Raw genomic sequence first — 13,608 nt, forward strand, 5'->3', positions numbered from 1 at the left:
GCCCGAGGAAGTGTTATCAATCGAATAACGGAGGGAATTATAGATGGTGATGAACTGAAACAAGGAGCAGCACTTCAGGTTTAATGACTTGCCTGTTATTTGTTAGCTCACTGATTATAGGGAGTTTATGTTATCCGGTAGTTCAATTGTTTTCCAATACATTTTCTAATTGAATATAAAGATATGATCTTCCCCTTTTCCCCTCTCATGCTTGTTCTTTCTTCTCTCTTCCTTCTGTAGCAACAGCTCTCCCTCATCTCCATGCCCAGTTTTAGATATTCTATCTAAAATTTAAGGTAAAATTATATTTTATCTAAAATTCAGTGGTCAAATTAAAAATTAATTCCTTTCATTAAGATGCCACATCAAATTAACAATATTTAACTTCAACATACCAATGATCAAAACTTAATAAAGCCACAATGTAAAACTTGTATAATGACTGAATGCAACTGTAGTTCAATGGTCAAATTAAAAATTAATCCCTTTCACTCTACCAAATGTGACAATAATGTTAAACTTTGTAGTTACTATCAAGTATAGCTGTTTATTTGAAGCATAAATGAGAGGGATAACTTCATCAAAGAGAAAAATAATAAATAAAAATGCAAGAAAGATGAATTACATGTACATTCCCTTCACGAGGAGAACAACAAAAACATGAGTATAAATATCCAATAAATGCTATGATTGGATCTCTGGTACTCCCTTCGAGGAATTTTGACATAAAACATCTCTTAGATTGGTTCAGGTGGCACTACTTTCAAACTTCGAATCCATTCACACAAGCTGGGATCATCAAAATGAATAAAACTGCTTTTCAGTTTCATCCGTTGTTCTGTGGCAAGGGTTCGAAGCTGTGGAAATCTTGCCTCCTGCACAAGTATCACACCCTACTTAATTGTTTTCCGACTAAGACCGAACAGCCTCTCATCTTCATTTATCTTTCTCTTACCTGCTCGTAAGGAGGATACTTGTGTGCTGGTATCAACTGAGAAACAAAATATCGAGCCTGAGAGCTCCCCTCCTGCAACAAAACCAGATCTGGTTCATTTTTTCTCTGATGGTTAAGAAGAAGAAGATGATGAAGAGGGGGGAAACCCCACAACAATGCACAGTTAATAGAAGGGAGAGAAAAATCTTGAATGCAAGGATCCGAGGAGCTGGAAATCGAAACTCTGTAAGCTCTTCAGCCAATGTTCTACAAGCTGCCAAAGCTGCAGCACTTCTTGCTTCATCAGCTGCAAGTTCAGCAGCATGAGCCAGCAGTTGAGAGGAAGATGTTCAATATTGTCCAATAAAATAGGTAAAGAAACAGATGTAGTTTCTAAAATCTAAATACAATTCAAGCGAGGTAATCCTCCAGTATCATAACATACCATGCAAACACATACATGTAGTGCAATGAAAAGGAAATACAGACATCCAAGGCCAGATTGTCACAGGGCATGCATTTATATATAATTTACCAAGAGTAGCTACTTCCAGCATTTAGCAAGTCACGACTAGCTTCACACAAGGTGTTTTTTCGAGTTACCTCTAAACCAGGGAATCATCATTTTTAAACTGTGGCTTGATAAATGCAATTCTGGACATTAACAAGGCGCGACTGTGTTCATGAGTGGCATAGGAAGATATGCCCTAAGGTCTTTTCTTGGAAGCTAGCTTTCAAACTACATAAATTGTTGGATCTCGTATTCATTTACACCGTGAAGATGAACATAGAAGCAACTACAACAGATATACAAGCCAAAGCTAAAAGACGGTTTAATTTATATACCAACCAAATGAAGACATCTCCATGGTCTAGAACAACTGCTGTATCAGACTGCATGACAAGATCATAAGCTGGCAATTCTTCAAAAGTGCCTCCTTCTCGATGCATCAGACAGCGAGGGGCAACCATGCGAAGTGAAAGATCAAAGGATGCATTCAAAAACAAATTCCGCAGAACAGATCTCTCATCCTCATGACCAACAATATTTCCCAACAATGGGCCCCGCCTAAAATGGAATAGAAGCTCTGGTACTAGAGAGATTTCCTTTGGGAACCGATGAAGCTTCGACTTTGGCACTTGCGAGCTAAATTTTAGAGCAATGTCTTTAACTCTTTCATCTATTGTTGTACGCATATCAAGTGCATCAGAAAAACTTTTTGCTCCCAAGACAGTCCTCTTGGCAATTAGGACAGAAGCCACCTCATCTTCAACACTTTGAAGATATTCTGGAACACTATCAAAAGTTGGCAATCTGATAGTAATCACTCTAGTTATATCAGCTTGATAAACATTTGAGTATTGAATGGCAAACTGGAAAAAAACGAAATCACTCTTGATGTCATGCTTATTCTCGAATTATATAGAGAAGCATTGTGTTTCTTCAACACTCAGCATTTGAATACAGAGATAAATATCATTCTTAAAGGTTTCATGGGTATCAATATGAGCCTCTTCACCAGGACCCACAACCTGAGTAATAAGAACGTCATCAGAACAGCATATCTCCAACAAACCATGAGAACCAGAAGCCCTGGCAGCTGCCCTTTGTAAGTTAATACCAAATGCTTCACTGAAATCATCGTGAAGAACAAAAGCACCCCTTGAAGCTTTTGCAAGAGGCTGCAGCACGGGAACCCTTACAGGGCAAGTTCCAGCACAGAGAATATCAACCACTGTGTTTTGTTGATGAGCCTCACAACCAAGATGCTCCATCCATTTTAATGCACTCTTTTCCTTATGAGGATAATTAGGGTGACTATTAGAATGAGGGACAGATCCAGGGCCTTAAGTATTCGGTCCACCAGCACACACAATGATTCTGCTGTTAAAACCTGGGCTTTTAACAACACCTCGAGAAAAATCTGCAGATGGTCCTTGAATAATAGCCAGAGCAACCTCAACTGCAGTACCCAAGCACCTATCTCTTGATGCTTCTGGAACATTCAACTTGTATGGCCTCGATGACGAGAATAACAGGTGTGCCACCTCTTTTGAAGCATGCACTGGAGACAAGTATATGCCTGTTCCATATACCAATGCTTTCAAGGTCTCCTGACTCGGTGAAGTGCCACCTGGAATCACATCAGCAGAAGCAACAGATTCTTCTGAAAAGTCATAGACTGATACTGTGCGACCATACGAAATGATTCCAATTCTTGTTGTTGGCGGCAGTGAATCAACAAATGCATGCAAGGAGCTCTGTAAATGCTGAAGGTGTGGCTCATCTAAACATTCATCAATGACGAGAACCACCAGTGCAGAAGTTCTCGAATCAGTAACTGGAACAAAACTTGGTCTCTTATTCCCTGTTTGAATGAAATCAACCAAAGGTGATGACAACTCAGGAAAATTACTAAGCTCTTCCTTGCTCAGTGCTATGTATTCACCTTCACTTCCATTTAGATTCCCACAGATTACACAATGCCATTGGCCTGAGCCAATTAGTATGTTGGAATACAGATTCGAATAAGCTCCACAATCATGGCATCGATGAGGATCCCGCTGTACCACTGGAGGACCTGGTGAAGCCTCCCCAGGAGAAACCAATACTCCAAAACCTAAACTAGGTACATTTGCTTGTTTCTTGTATTTCAACACCTGATACACGAAAATAAATGGAAGAGGAAAAATCAATTATAGAGAGAAATAGTGCATATAACCGCCAAGATAAACAGGTTGTAAAATATAATAATATGTGCATAATCATAAAATCTGAAATAGAAATTCAAGACTTTGATAGCAAAATCTTAGAAAAAAGACATTAAAACAATTAAAATAATTCTGCTTCTCATTTCATCCCTCAAAGAATAAGAGATACCTTATGATCTAAGAATAAAACACATGGTGGCTTTCCATCATGCACAGGTTCCTCAATAGCACTGGGAAGTTGCTGTTGCAGCTCCATTGTCCCATTCGAAAAATATGGAGGTGAAGATGTGGGCAAAGATGAGGCTGATGAGAGAGCAACAGGCTGAGGAGTTGCAGAGAGGTTCGGAAAGGCACAGCAGCAGGCTGGACTGGTGATGTAAATATACGGGGACCAGAGGGAGTACTCAAATGGGAAACAGAGCTTCCTGTTTTGACCTCATTTTCCGATGATAGCATAATGGGATATTTTTTTTGAAGAGGAACGGATCTGATCTTATTATAAATTAGATAGGGGAAATCTAGGCGCTACAGGGGAGATTATGGGAGGGGCAGGAGCAATTGGACTTTTATCAGGTTTAGACGAAAGAAAATCCATCATTGCAATTGAGAATCTCCCTTAATTGAATATAATGCCAATCAAATTCCACCTCTTGGAATGAATCAAACGTACAGGATTAAAACGTTTAAGAATAACTTCAACGCAATGTTCACAACCAAATGCCGAAAGAAACCACATAAACAGACATGGTCAAAAAAACCTCACAACAATTCACTTGACATGATTAAAAAAAAGAATCGAAATTGATCCCTTGGCTATCTCCCCTCAATTCAAGCTTCGATATAATCCCTTCTTCTAAATTCCAGCCTAAAATCCAAATTTCAATACTAAAAAGATCAAGTCTAGGGCTTTTTTTTAAATACAATACAAAATCAAGGAAATTTCATACCTGATATGAGACGGAACAAGAAAGAAAGGAGAGTCTTTTTATTTGAATTATCGAGGACTTGGAACCTCAACAATCTATTGACTCTTCTTAAATATAACTCTTTCTTCTCCGTCTCTGCGTTGGGTTTCCGGCGCTTAAATAAAATGAGCACCAGAAGCAGAGCCCATTGCCATTGTCATCGATCTTTTCTATATTAGTAGATTTCCATTGACGCATCCCCCCTTCCATTTGAACCTACGGTAATGGTTCATTTTGCCCATGGTTTTCAAAACTGAACTGGTTAGAGAACCGGCCATATTACTGATTCATTGGTTTAATCGATCGAACTGATCTGACCGATCGAAAGAACTGGACGACATCATAATTATTTAAAAAAATTAAATAAAAAATTCAAAAATATTTAATAAAAAATAATTTTTTATATCACAAGTCATATTCAAATCAAATCATAATATATATAAGTTAAAAACCATAGAATCAAGTGAAACAAAATGATTCAAATTAACTACAACATAATATTTATTTAAGGTAAAACATATTAAATAATAAATATAATTATATAACTATAATTAAAAAATAAATTTGGGGCTAAAAAAATCATAACAAAACGATATTGTTTGGTTTAATTTTTTTTTTAAAAAATAATCTCACATGGTTAAGAAATATATAAGAACATCCAAAAAGTCTAAAGAGTAAAAATATGAGAACAAAACAATCTCACATGACTAAGAAACATAGAAGAGCATCACAACTAATTTCTATAAATAATAGAGGTAATTTGACATTTAAAATCATAGAGCCTTTTGGTGAGCATTGAGTGAACTATTTTTTCACTTCAATCAAGCTCGAATTTTAGGCTTCAATCTAGCTTCTAAATTTTTTTGAGTTCAAACCTTTTTGAGTTCAAGTTTCAATATTATATTTCGAGTTTAAATTGAACTTGATAATTTTTAGCTCATGATTTTGAGTCGAGTTGAGCTTACTTTAAAAGTTTTCAAGTTCGAGTCGAGCTCAACAATACTCAAGTTTGACTTGGCTCGTTTAACAAACGACACCGTTTGGTTTAATTTAAAAAAAAAATTGGCGGTTTTTTCCGGTTTTCAACCGGTTCGTTCGAACGGTTCAACGGTTCTGATCGGTTCACTAGTAACAGTTCAACCGGTGTATATTGAATCGAATTAGATAACGATTTCCGATTAAACCGACCGATCTAGTCCGATTTTCAAAAACACTGATTTTGCCCAGTTGGCTTGGTCGTTTCTTTTGATTGGTCAACTGCTGTTGACATCATAGAATATGACGTGTGCTCTATTAAAACGACGCCGTATAATCTTTCCACGTGTCAAACTCTTGACCCCTAGACTATTATGTCTCCCCAAATGGATTATTCTCATAATCGAACGGCTGCATTTATAAGCAGTTTTGGGGAATGACACGACGACGTATCGCTTTCATCTTCCAGCCATTAACGTCAACTTTCGATTTCCGGTCCCACTCTTTCAATGGATACGATACGAATACAGTAACAAAAAATTAAATAAATTAATAAAAACAAAAAAGGGCACTGAGTTCATACTGTTTAGGAGCTGCGCCGACTGTCGAGTTCTTAATATCATGCCCATTTTCTGGACAAAACCCTAATTTCCTTTGATTCTTCTTTTCATTCGCTCCCAATCTCCGCAGATGCTGCGCGAAGACCCTAGAAACGGTGAGTCGGCTCACCGCAGCTCCAAAAAACCCAAACTTTCCTCCAAGTTTATTACCGAGTCGGATATCCGTGACGAGTTCTCTCACCACCAGCCACGTGTCGCTCGCATCAACAACGGGAGTTTTGGTAGCTGTCCCGGCTCGGTTCTTACTGCCCAACGCCATTGGCAGCTGCAGTTCCTCTGCCAACCTGATGCCTTTTACTTCAATACCCTCCGTCACGGAATAACGGCGTCACGGAAAATCATAAAGGACCTCATAAACGCCGACCACGTCGAAGAGGTCTCCCTCGTCGATAACGCCACAACCGCCGCTGCCATCGTCCTCCAACGGATCGGTCGTAGTTTCGCCGAAGGGAAGTTCCAGAAAAACGACACGGTTTTAATGCTCCACTGCGCGTTTCAGGCTGTTAAAAAATCAATCCAAGCGTATGTCACTCGCGCCGGTGGCTCCGTTATCGAGGTACGGTTACCATTCCCAGTAAATTCCGAGGAAGAAATCGTTTTCGAATTCAAAAAATCAATCGAGGAAGGAAAATCCAATGGTAGAAAGATAAGGCTAGCGATTATCGATCATATTACATCAATGCCATCTGTTGTTATTCCGGTAAAAGAATTAGTTAGGATTTGTAGGGCGGAAGGAATAGAGCAGGTTTTTGTAGACGCGGCACACGCAATTGGGAGCGTGAAAGTAGATGTCAAAGAAGTTGGAGCCGATTTTTATGTAAGCAATTTACATAAATGGTTCTTCTGCCCGCCTTCTGTAGCATTTCTGTATTGTAAAAAATCAACTTCATCATCTGATGTGCATCACCCTGTTGTTTCACATGAGTATGGAAATGGATTGCCGATTGAAAGCTCCTGGATCGGGACTAGGGATTATAGTTCTCAGTTAGTGGTTCCTGCAGTTTTGGAGTTTATTAACAGGTTCGAAGGAGGGATTGATGGGATAATGAAGAGGAACCATGATGAAGTGGTGAAGATGGGGAAGATGTTGGCGGAGTCTTGGGGGACAAATTTAGGGACTCCTCCAGAGATGTCAGCTGCAATGATTATGGTTGGTTTGCCTTCAAGGTTGTGTCTTAATAGTGAGGAGGATGCTGTGACATTGAGGTCACATTTGCGAGATCGTTATGAGGTCGAAGTTCCAATCTTTCATCAGGTTTCCAAGGACGGGGAAGAGGAAGTTAGAGATATGGGAAGGTTCATTACAGGATATGTGAGAATTTCTCATCAGGTTTATAATACATGGAAGGATTATGAGAAATTAAGGGATGCTATTAATCAGATAGTTGAGGATGGGAAAACATGCAAAATGCTTTATACAGAATGAAGAGGTAATTTCTTTTACATTGTTGCATCTTGGATTGGTTTGTGCAGCGATTTCTGCTAATAAATATTTGCTTGTCTGCTAAACGATAATTGTTATTATTGTGTTCACGATGAAATAAGTCCAGTGCTATAAGTCTATTATTACTATGGGGAAAAACAATTTTTCTTCAATGTCCCATATGGTTCTTTTGCTGGTGAAAGTATTCTGATTCTAATTTAATGTTGAAACTTGATGCCTTTCTTAATGAAATGTTTGAACCTGCCTATTCTGTTATAATCCTTTATCTGCAAATCTTTTGTACACTAATGGAAAAATGGAATCAAATTAATATTAGTTACCAGAGAATATATACATAATGATGAATGACATTTCTAAAACCATAGTATACAACTCATACTGATGCATTACTAGGTCAGGGAACCAATATTCATCGGAGGTGGAAAGGAGGGGGGGGACAAAGGGAGCTTTTCATGCTAGATTAACTACTGTGCTTTTCGATTCATGTGAAGTTTATTATAATCCAGATGATTAAATACCTTAATTTGTTCTATTTATGCTTGTCAGGCAGTTATAAAAGTCAGAGCAGCATTCTATGGAATAAAATCTGTGTTTTGCCATCGATGGTTGTGGTATCATACAGTTCTTAAAGAACCAAACCAAAAAAAGAGAGCAAAGAGCAGTGCTGAAGAAATTGTATGTGCTTCTTGGAGCCTCAAAAGTGTTTTCAGAGAACCTCTGACCAATCTTGTCTGACATGTGACTTGAGCTTTGTTCTATCAATCCCTGTAGTTGGACAATAAATCTATGAAATCTAGCATTTTTTAGCAGTTAACCTGCTTTCAACTGAATTTTGCTTTTAGTTAGAACACCTCGAGCGTTTTAGTTGTTATGTATTTGTAGCAAGTATATTATCCGTCTGATATGAATTTCATAAGGCAAGCATCTTTGGATCTGTTGAGTGGCAAAAACCACCGTTCTTTGTTGTTAATCTCAACAGTAGATGCTTTCTATAATGCGAAGGCCTCTCACGCCGGAATTGGAATGGCCCTATTGTTGATGGGACAAGGATAACCTACCGGAGAGCGGAAAGAGGAAAATGAAAAAAAAATTAAACATGTTGATAGGAATTAGGGATGTAAATGAATATTCTTTAGTGAATTGTTCGTATAATATTTGTTTATGTTAGTTACAGAGTATGAATAAATTTTTTATATTCATTTAATAAGAAAATGAACATGAATGAAAGTATATTTGGTTCGTTTATGCTTACGGATAAATTCGTTTATTAACTCGTTTTTAAATTTGTTTACTCTAATTTTTTTCATATTTTAAATATTGACAAAGATATATAATTAAATTAAACATAGGATAAACATTAAAACTGTGAAACTTAAGAAATTTAAAAACTAATGGTATAATATTGTCGTTTTTCTTTAGCTTGCAAATATAAAGGTAATTTTTTTTAATTATCGAACATATCAATGAACGTTAAACGAAAATGTTCAAGAACGCTAAACAAATCACAAATAATTATAAAATAAATAAATAAACATAATATTAAAAGTATAAACAAATATAAATATTTTTAAAAATAAACAAATAAATATAACTTTTATTTAAGTTTAGTATATTTAAACTTGTAATAAAAATACATTATGTCCCGACTGTTGACAAGGAATTCACACCTAATAAGAATACATTATGTCTCGACTGTTGACGAGGAATTCACACATTTTAATTAAAGACAATTCACACATTCTAATTTAAATGTGACTCTAGTTTAAATTAAGAGTCACAGTTAAAGAAGTTATAGAACAATTAGTGTCAGACCCATAGCTGTCGAGAACTTGGGTCATAGAAGATGATTACAGCTGTCTGATAAATTATAGAGATGGATAAGAGGTCCAAGATTATTATGATCTAGGAAGTACGAAACTTTAGCTGATATAACAGAACACCCTAAAATTTCAACCTGCATTTGACATTACTTCTGAAAAGCCAAACATAATAGCATTTTTTACATTTTTAGCTAGATCCTTTAGCACATTAACTATAGTTTCCTATTCACACTAATCCATAACTATCATCACAAAGAAAATGAAGACTCAAGATGAGAGCATCAAGCATTCATCATCCCTGTCCTTGCATAAAAGATTCGCCACGATCAGATCGACATCTTTCAACCCAACGACGGTGCATGTTGGATTAATCCCAAGCCTAACAGAGTCTTCATTGATTCTTGAAGCAGTTTTGTTTTGGGTGTTCGAGACCCTCACATTTGGAGCCGTCCTGCACTTACCCATGCATTTGCAGGCAACAATGGTGGCTTCTGCCCCGACCTTCTTTTCGAACTCTTCTAACAAGGCAGAAGCTCCCAGTTTCTTGCACTTCCCACCCATGCAAACTTCGATCTTCTTCGTTGATGTCCCGCTCTTGCCATGGTCAGTCTTGAAGCCATTTGCGCTGCAGCATTCATCATCAATAAGAGGAACTCGAACTCGAATCTTGGGGCTAGAATCCGAGTTCTCTAGCTCCAAAAGTGAGTGAGTTATTGTTGATTCCTCTGCCACCATTGGTGCTGCTTCTATTTCTATCTCTTGTGGTTGTTTCAAGGCATTGTCAGTTGGTGCTTCTGTCTCTAGGGATGGTTTCAAAGCATTGCTTCTTAGGGTTTTCATGTCAACTACCTCCCCACAATCGCTGTCACTTAATTCAGAGGAAGACGATGATGATTCTGATTTCCCCAAAGTTGCTTTGAGCTGGGCTCGTTCCTCTTTCAACTTTCCTTTTAACTCCTTTTGTTCTGATTTCAACTTTTGCACTTGTGCTAACAAAACATTACTTGCTTCCTGTAACAAAAAAACAACATTTGAGGATTCAAATTAAATCCAATAGATCACAGAATTCCTAATTCAATTTTTTAACAATTCTCATACAAAGAAAGGATCACAATTCAATTAAAAAGACAGTAGAGTATTTTATCAGGATCAAACCAATCACAAAAACAGAAGTAGAAACAGAAAAGGAAAAAATTCTCTCTTTACCTGAATCATCGTCACCTTAACTTCACCGGCCAATCCGAACCTAATATCCTCGCCAGCAACAAACTGAGGAAGCATGGACAAATCCTTAGACAATCTCTTCATAAGCTTCAACTTCTTCTTGACTTTCCTGATCTCAGAGCTTTTTCCCTTGTCTTTCTTCGTGGCAACGCCACCGGCATCACAACAACCGGTCGGCGATGCATAATACTGGACATGCCCTAAATCAGAAAACAGGAAACTCAATCTCCGGCAAGATTTAATCCTCGGCCTAACTGAAACCCTGGAACCTCCAACACCAAGATTCAACTCCCCGGAAAACCGACCGCCGAAATCAATCCTAGTCGCCGGCAGCCGTGAAACTGTCCTGCAAACGATGCCTGCAGTCTCCATGGCGTGAAACGGATGGTATCGATTCCGTTTGGCTTGGAAAAGGATTGGATGGATTTGAAAGAAGCTATTTCATATATATTGAAATATACGTTGCTTCAACGGTTTCGGTTTCGGTTTCGGTTTCCTGGAAGGGAAAGGGGCTAGCATACGTGTCACGCTATTAATGGTTCAATTAAATCTAAAGCTGACGTGGAAAATTAATGCGCTTGGCGGTGCCGCGCTCGTGAGGAATTCGGTTTACCACGTTCTACGTACACTTCTACGTGCGTTTCATTTGAATATCAGCGGTGCGATGGCCTTGTCCCATTAATAAGGGTTTGGATTTTGCCACCTCATCGTTGCGTTTCTGCCGAGTGGCAATAAAGTGATCCTTTTATTGCCACGTAGGCGTAACCAGCACAACAGCCAAAGAAAACGGGCAACGAAGTTTTGGAGGAATATCCGGATATGTTCATCTATAACTAATTTTAATATAAAATAATTTAATCATGATAACTCATCGTAATTTAAATACAATTTATCAATGTTTTTAAAATCGGACCGAACATTGAACAGGTGAATGTACTGGTTCACTGATTCAACCGCGGTTGAATCGGATTTTATATAAAATAATATTTTTTTAATTTTACATAATATTCAAAATAATATTAATATATATATAACACTTTTTTTAAGTTTACAATATTAAAAGGTATAAAAATATCACAAGTCATAACATATATAAATGAAAAACCATAAAATCAAGTGAAACAAAATGATTCAAATCAACTACAACATAATATTTAAGGTAAAACATATTAAATAATAAATATGATTATATAATTATAATCAAAAAATAAAATTGTGGCTTAAAAAAATCATAACAAATGATGTCATTTGGTTTAATTAAAAAAAATAATCCCACATAGCTAAAAAACATAGAAGAGCATCCCAACTTACTTCTATAAATAATAGAGGTAATTTGACATTCAAAATCATGGAGCATTTTGGTGAGCACATAGCGAACTATTCTTTTGCTTCAATTGAGCTCAAATTTTAGGCTTCAATCGAACTTCTAATTTTTTTTTGAGTTCGAGCCTTTTCGAGTTCAAGTTTTAATATTATATTTCGAGTTCGAGTTGAATTTGATAATTTTTATCTCGTGAGTTTTTGGGTCGAGTTGACCTTACTTTTAAAGTTTTTGAGTTCGAGTCGAGCTCATCAATACTCAAATTTGACTTGGCTCGTTGAATAAACGACGTCGTTTTGTTTAATTTTTTTTTAAAAGAAAAAAAGTGAACTGGCGGTTCAAATCGGTTTTGCCGGTTTTCAGCCGGTTCACCCCGATTTTATCGGTTTTTAGCCGGTTCTACCGATTTTCAGTCGGTTCATTGTCAGACTAATTTTGTGAGATAACCTGACCGGACAGGCCACCGGTTCACGGTTCAACCGGTTGAACCGACCGGTCCGATCTGATTTTGATAACCATGCAATTTATGCAAGATAATTACAAGTATGTATCAATATATTAAAATGAATTTAACAATCTAAATTAAAGTAAATTAATAAGATAATTAATAAAATGTCAATTAAACAACGATATCAAATCTAATTATAAAAAAATATTACAAAAATAAAAATATAATACAATAATAAAAAATCATATTTTTTTAATAAAATGAAAAAATATTGAACAAAAAATATCAAAATTTTATGAAGTAAATTAAATAAAAAAAATCAACAACATAATTTTTGACAAAAAATGAGTGATAATTGTTTCATCAAAGATAAAGGTGTAATTGTTTTAAACAATAAGGAGTAATTAAAAAATTTTAATTTTTTTTTTATAAATTATTGATAATATACATATCACGTAGTTCCTGGAGAAATCTTTTTAAATAAACCAGAAAAATAAAATTGAAAAGAAATTATTTTCAATCTTTTTTATCTTTTATACCATATTTTATAAAAATAAATAAAAATTGAAAGATTTTTTTTATATTTTATCATTTTTAATGTATTAAATATAAATAAATATTAATACAAAACAAATTTTTTTTTAATATATATTTTAGAACATTCACATACATGTTATTTTAAATTTTTGTGGTGTCTTAATTATTCCTCATGTTGGAAATGGCTTTCAATTTCAGTCTATAAAAAGTATATTTAAATTGTCATCCATGCAGCAGGATCCGACCTTAGCTCAGTTGGTACAGCGGAGGACTGTAGTAGGCGCCTCTCCTGCCAGAAATCCTTAGGATCGTTGGTTCGAATCCGACAGGTCGGATAATAATTTTTGGTACAAAGTACTGTCTAATTAAATTTACTTTATGGTTCATAATTATTTTTCATGTTGGATTCATGCTGTGTTTTAAATCATTATTACATTTTATATAATTTATCACGACAGATATTTAAAAAAAAATAAAAGCAGTCAATTTTATTAAGAATAAAAAATATTTGAAATTATAACCAGGGTTACAACTAAATTTCTAAATTAATCATATAATTAGAATACTATCACATAATCATTAATACAAGAAAATTAATCACTCGTGAT

The 13,608-nt window shown here is 36.0% G+C and overlaps 2 protein-coding genes, 1 non-coding gene and 1 pseudogene across 5 annotated transcripts; 2 read left to right on the forward strand and 2 right to left on the reverse strand.

Moving 5' to 3' along the window:
• Positions 1 to 511: 511 nt before the first annotated feature.
• On the reverse strand, positions 512 to 4,794 carry LOC120135292 (annotated as a pseudogene).
• Positions 4,795 to 6,132: 1,338 nt separating this feature from the next.
• LOC120135361 (L-cysteine desulfhydrase-like) lies at positions 6,133 to 8,480 on the forward strand. Of its 3 annotated transcripts, none has more exons than XM_039151641.1 (2): positions 6,133 to 7,636; positions 8,273 to 8,480. In XM_039151641.1, the coding sequence occupies exon 1, from the start codon at positions 6,277 to 6,279 to the stop codon at positions 7,630 to 7,632; it is 1,356 nt and encodes a 451-aa protein (XP_039007572.1). In that variant the 5' UTR covers positions 6,133 to 6,276; the 3' UTR covers positions 7,633 to 7,636; positions 8,273 to 8,480. The 3 variants fall into 3 exon arrangements, with proteins under 3 accessions (XP_039007572.1, XP_039007570.1, XP_039007571.1); XM_039151639.1 differs by having other exon boundaries at positions 8,197 to 8,280; XM_039151640.1 differs by lacking the exon at positions 8,273 to 8,480 and adding an exon at positions 8,201 to 8,263.
• A 1,179-nt stretch (positions 8,481 to 9,659) lies between these two features.
• LOC120135248 (diacylglycerol O-acyltransferase 3-like) lies at positions 9,660 to 11,115 on the reverse strand. Its single transcript, XM_039151548.1, has 2 exons — positions 10,677 to 11,115; positions 9,660 to 10,481 (listed from the first exon to the last, which is right to left on the reverse strand). The coding sequence occupies exons 1-2, from the start codon at positions 11,064 to 11,066 to the stop codon at positions 9,738 to 9,740; spliced, it is 1,134 nt and encodes a 377-aa protein (XP_039007479.1). The 5' UTR covers positions 11,067 to 11,115; the 3' UTR covers positions 9,660 to 9,737.
• A 2,125-nt stretch (positions 11,116 to 13,240) lies between these two features.
• TRNAY-GUA lies at positions 13,241 to 13,335 on the forward strand. The gene is made up of 2 exons: positions 13,241 to 13,277; positions 13,299 to 13,335. It is a non-coding gene; the product is annotated as a tRNA-Tyr (tRNA).
• The last annotated feature ends 273 nt before the right edge of the window (positions 13,336 to 13,608 follow it).

Source organism: Hibiscus syriacus, unplaced genomic scaffold (genome assembly GCF_006381635.1).
Source record: "Hibiscus syriacus cultivar Baekdansim isolate YM2019G1 unplaced genomic scaffold, ASM638163v2 tig00110607_pilon, whole genome shotgun sequence".
In the NCBI taxonomy this organism is placed as follows: domain Eukaryota; kingdom Viridiplantae; phylum Streptophyta; class Magnoliopsida; order Malvales; family Malvaceae; genus Hibiscus; species Hibiscus syriacus.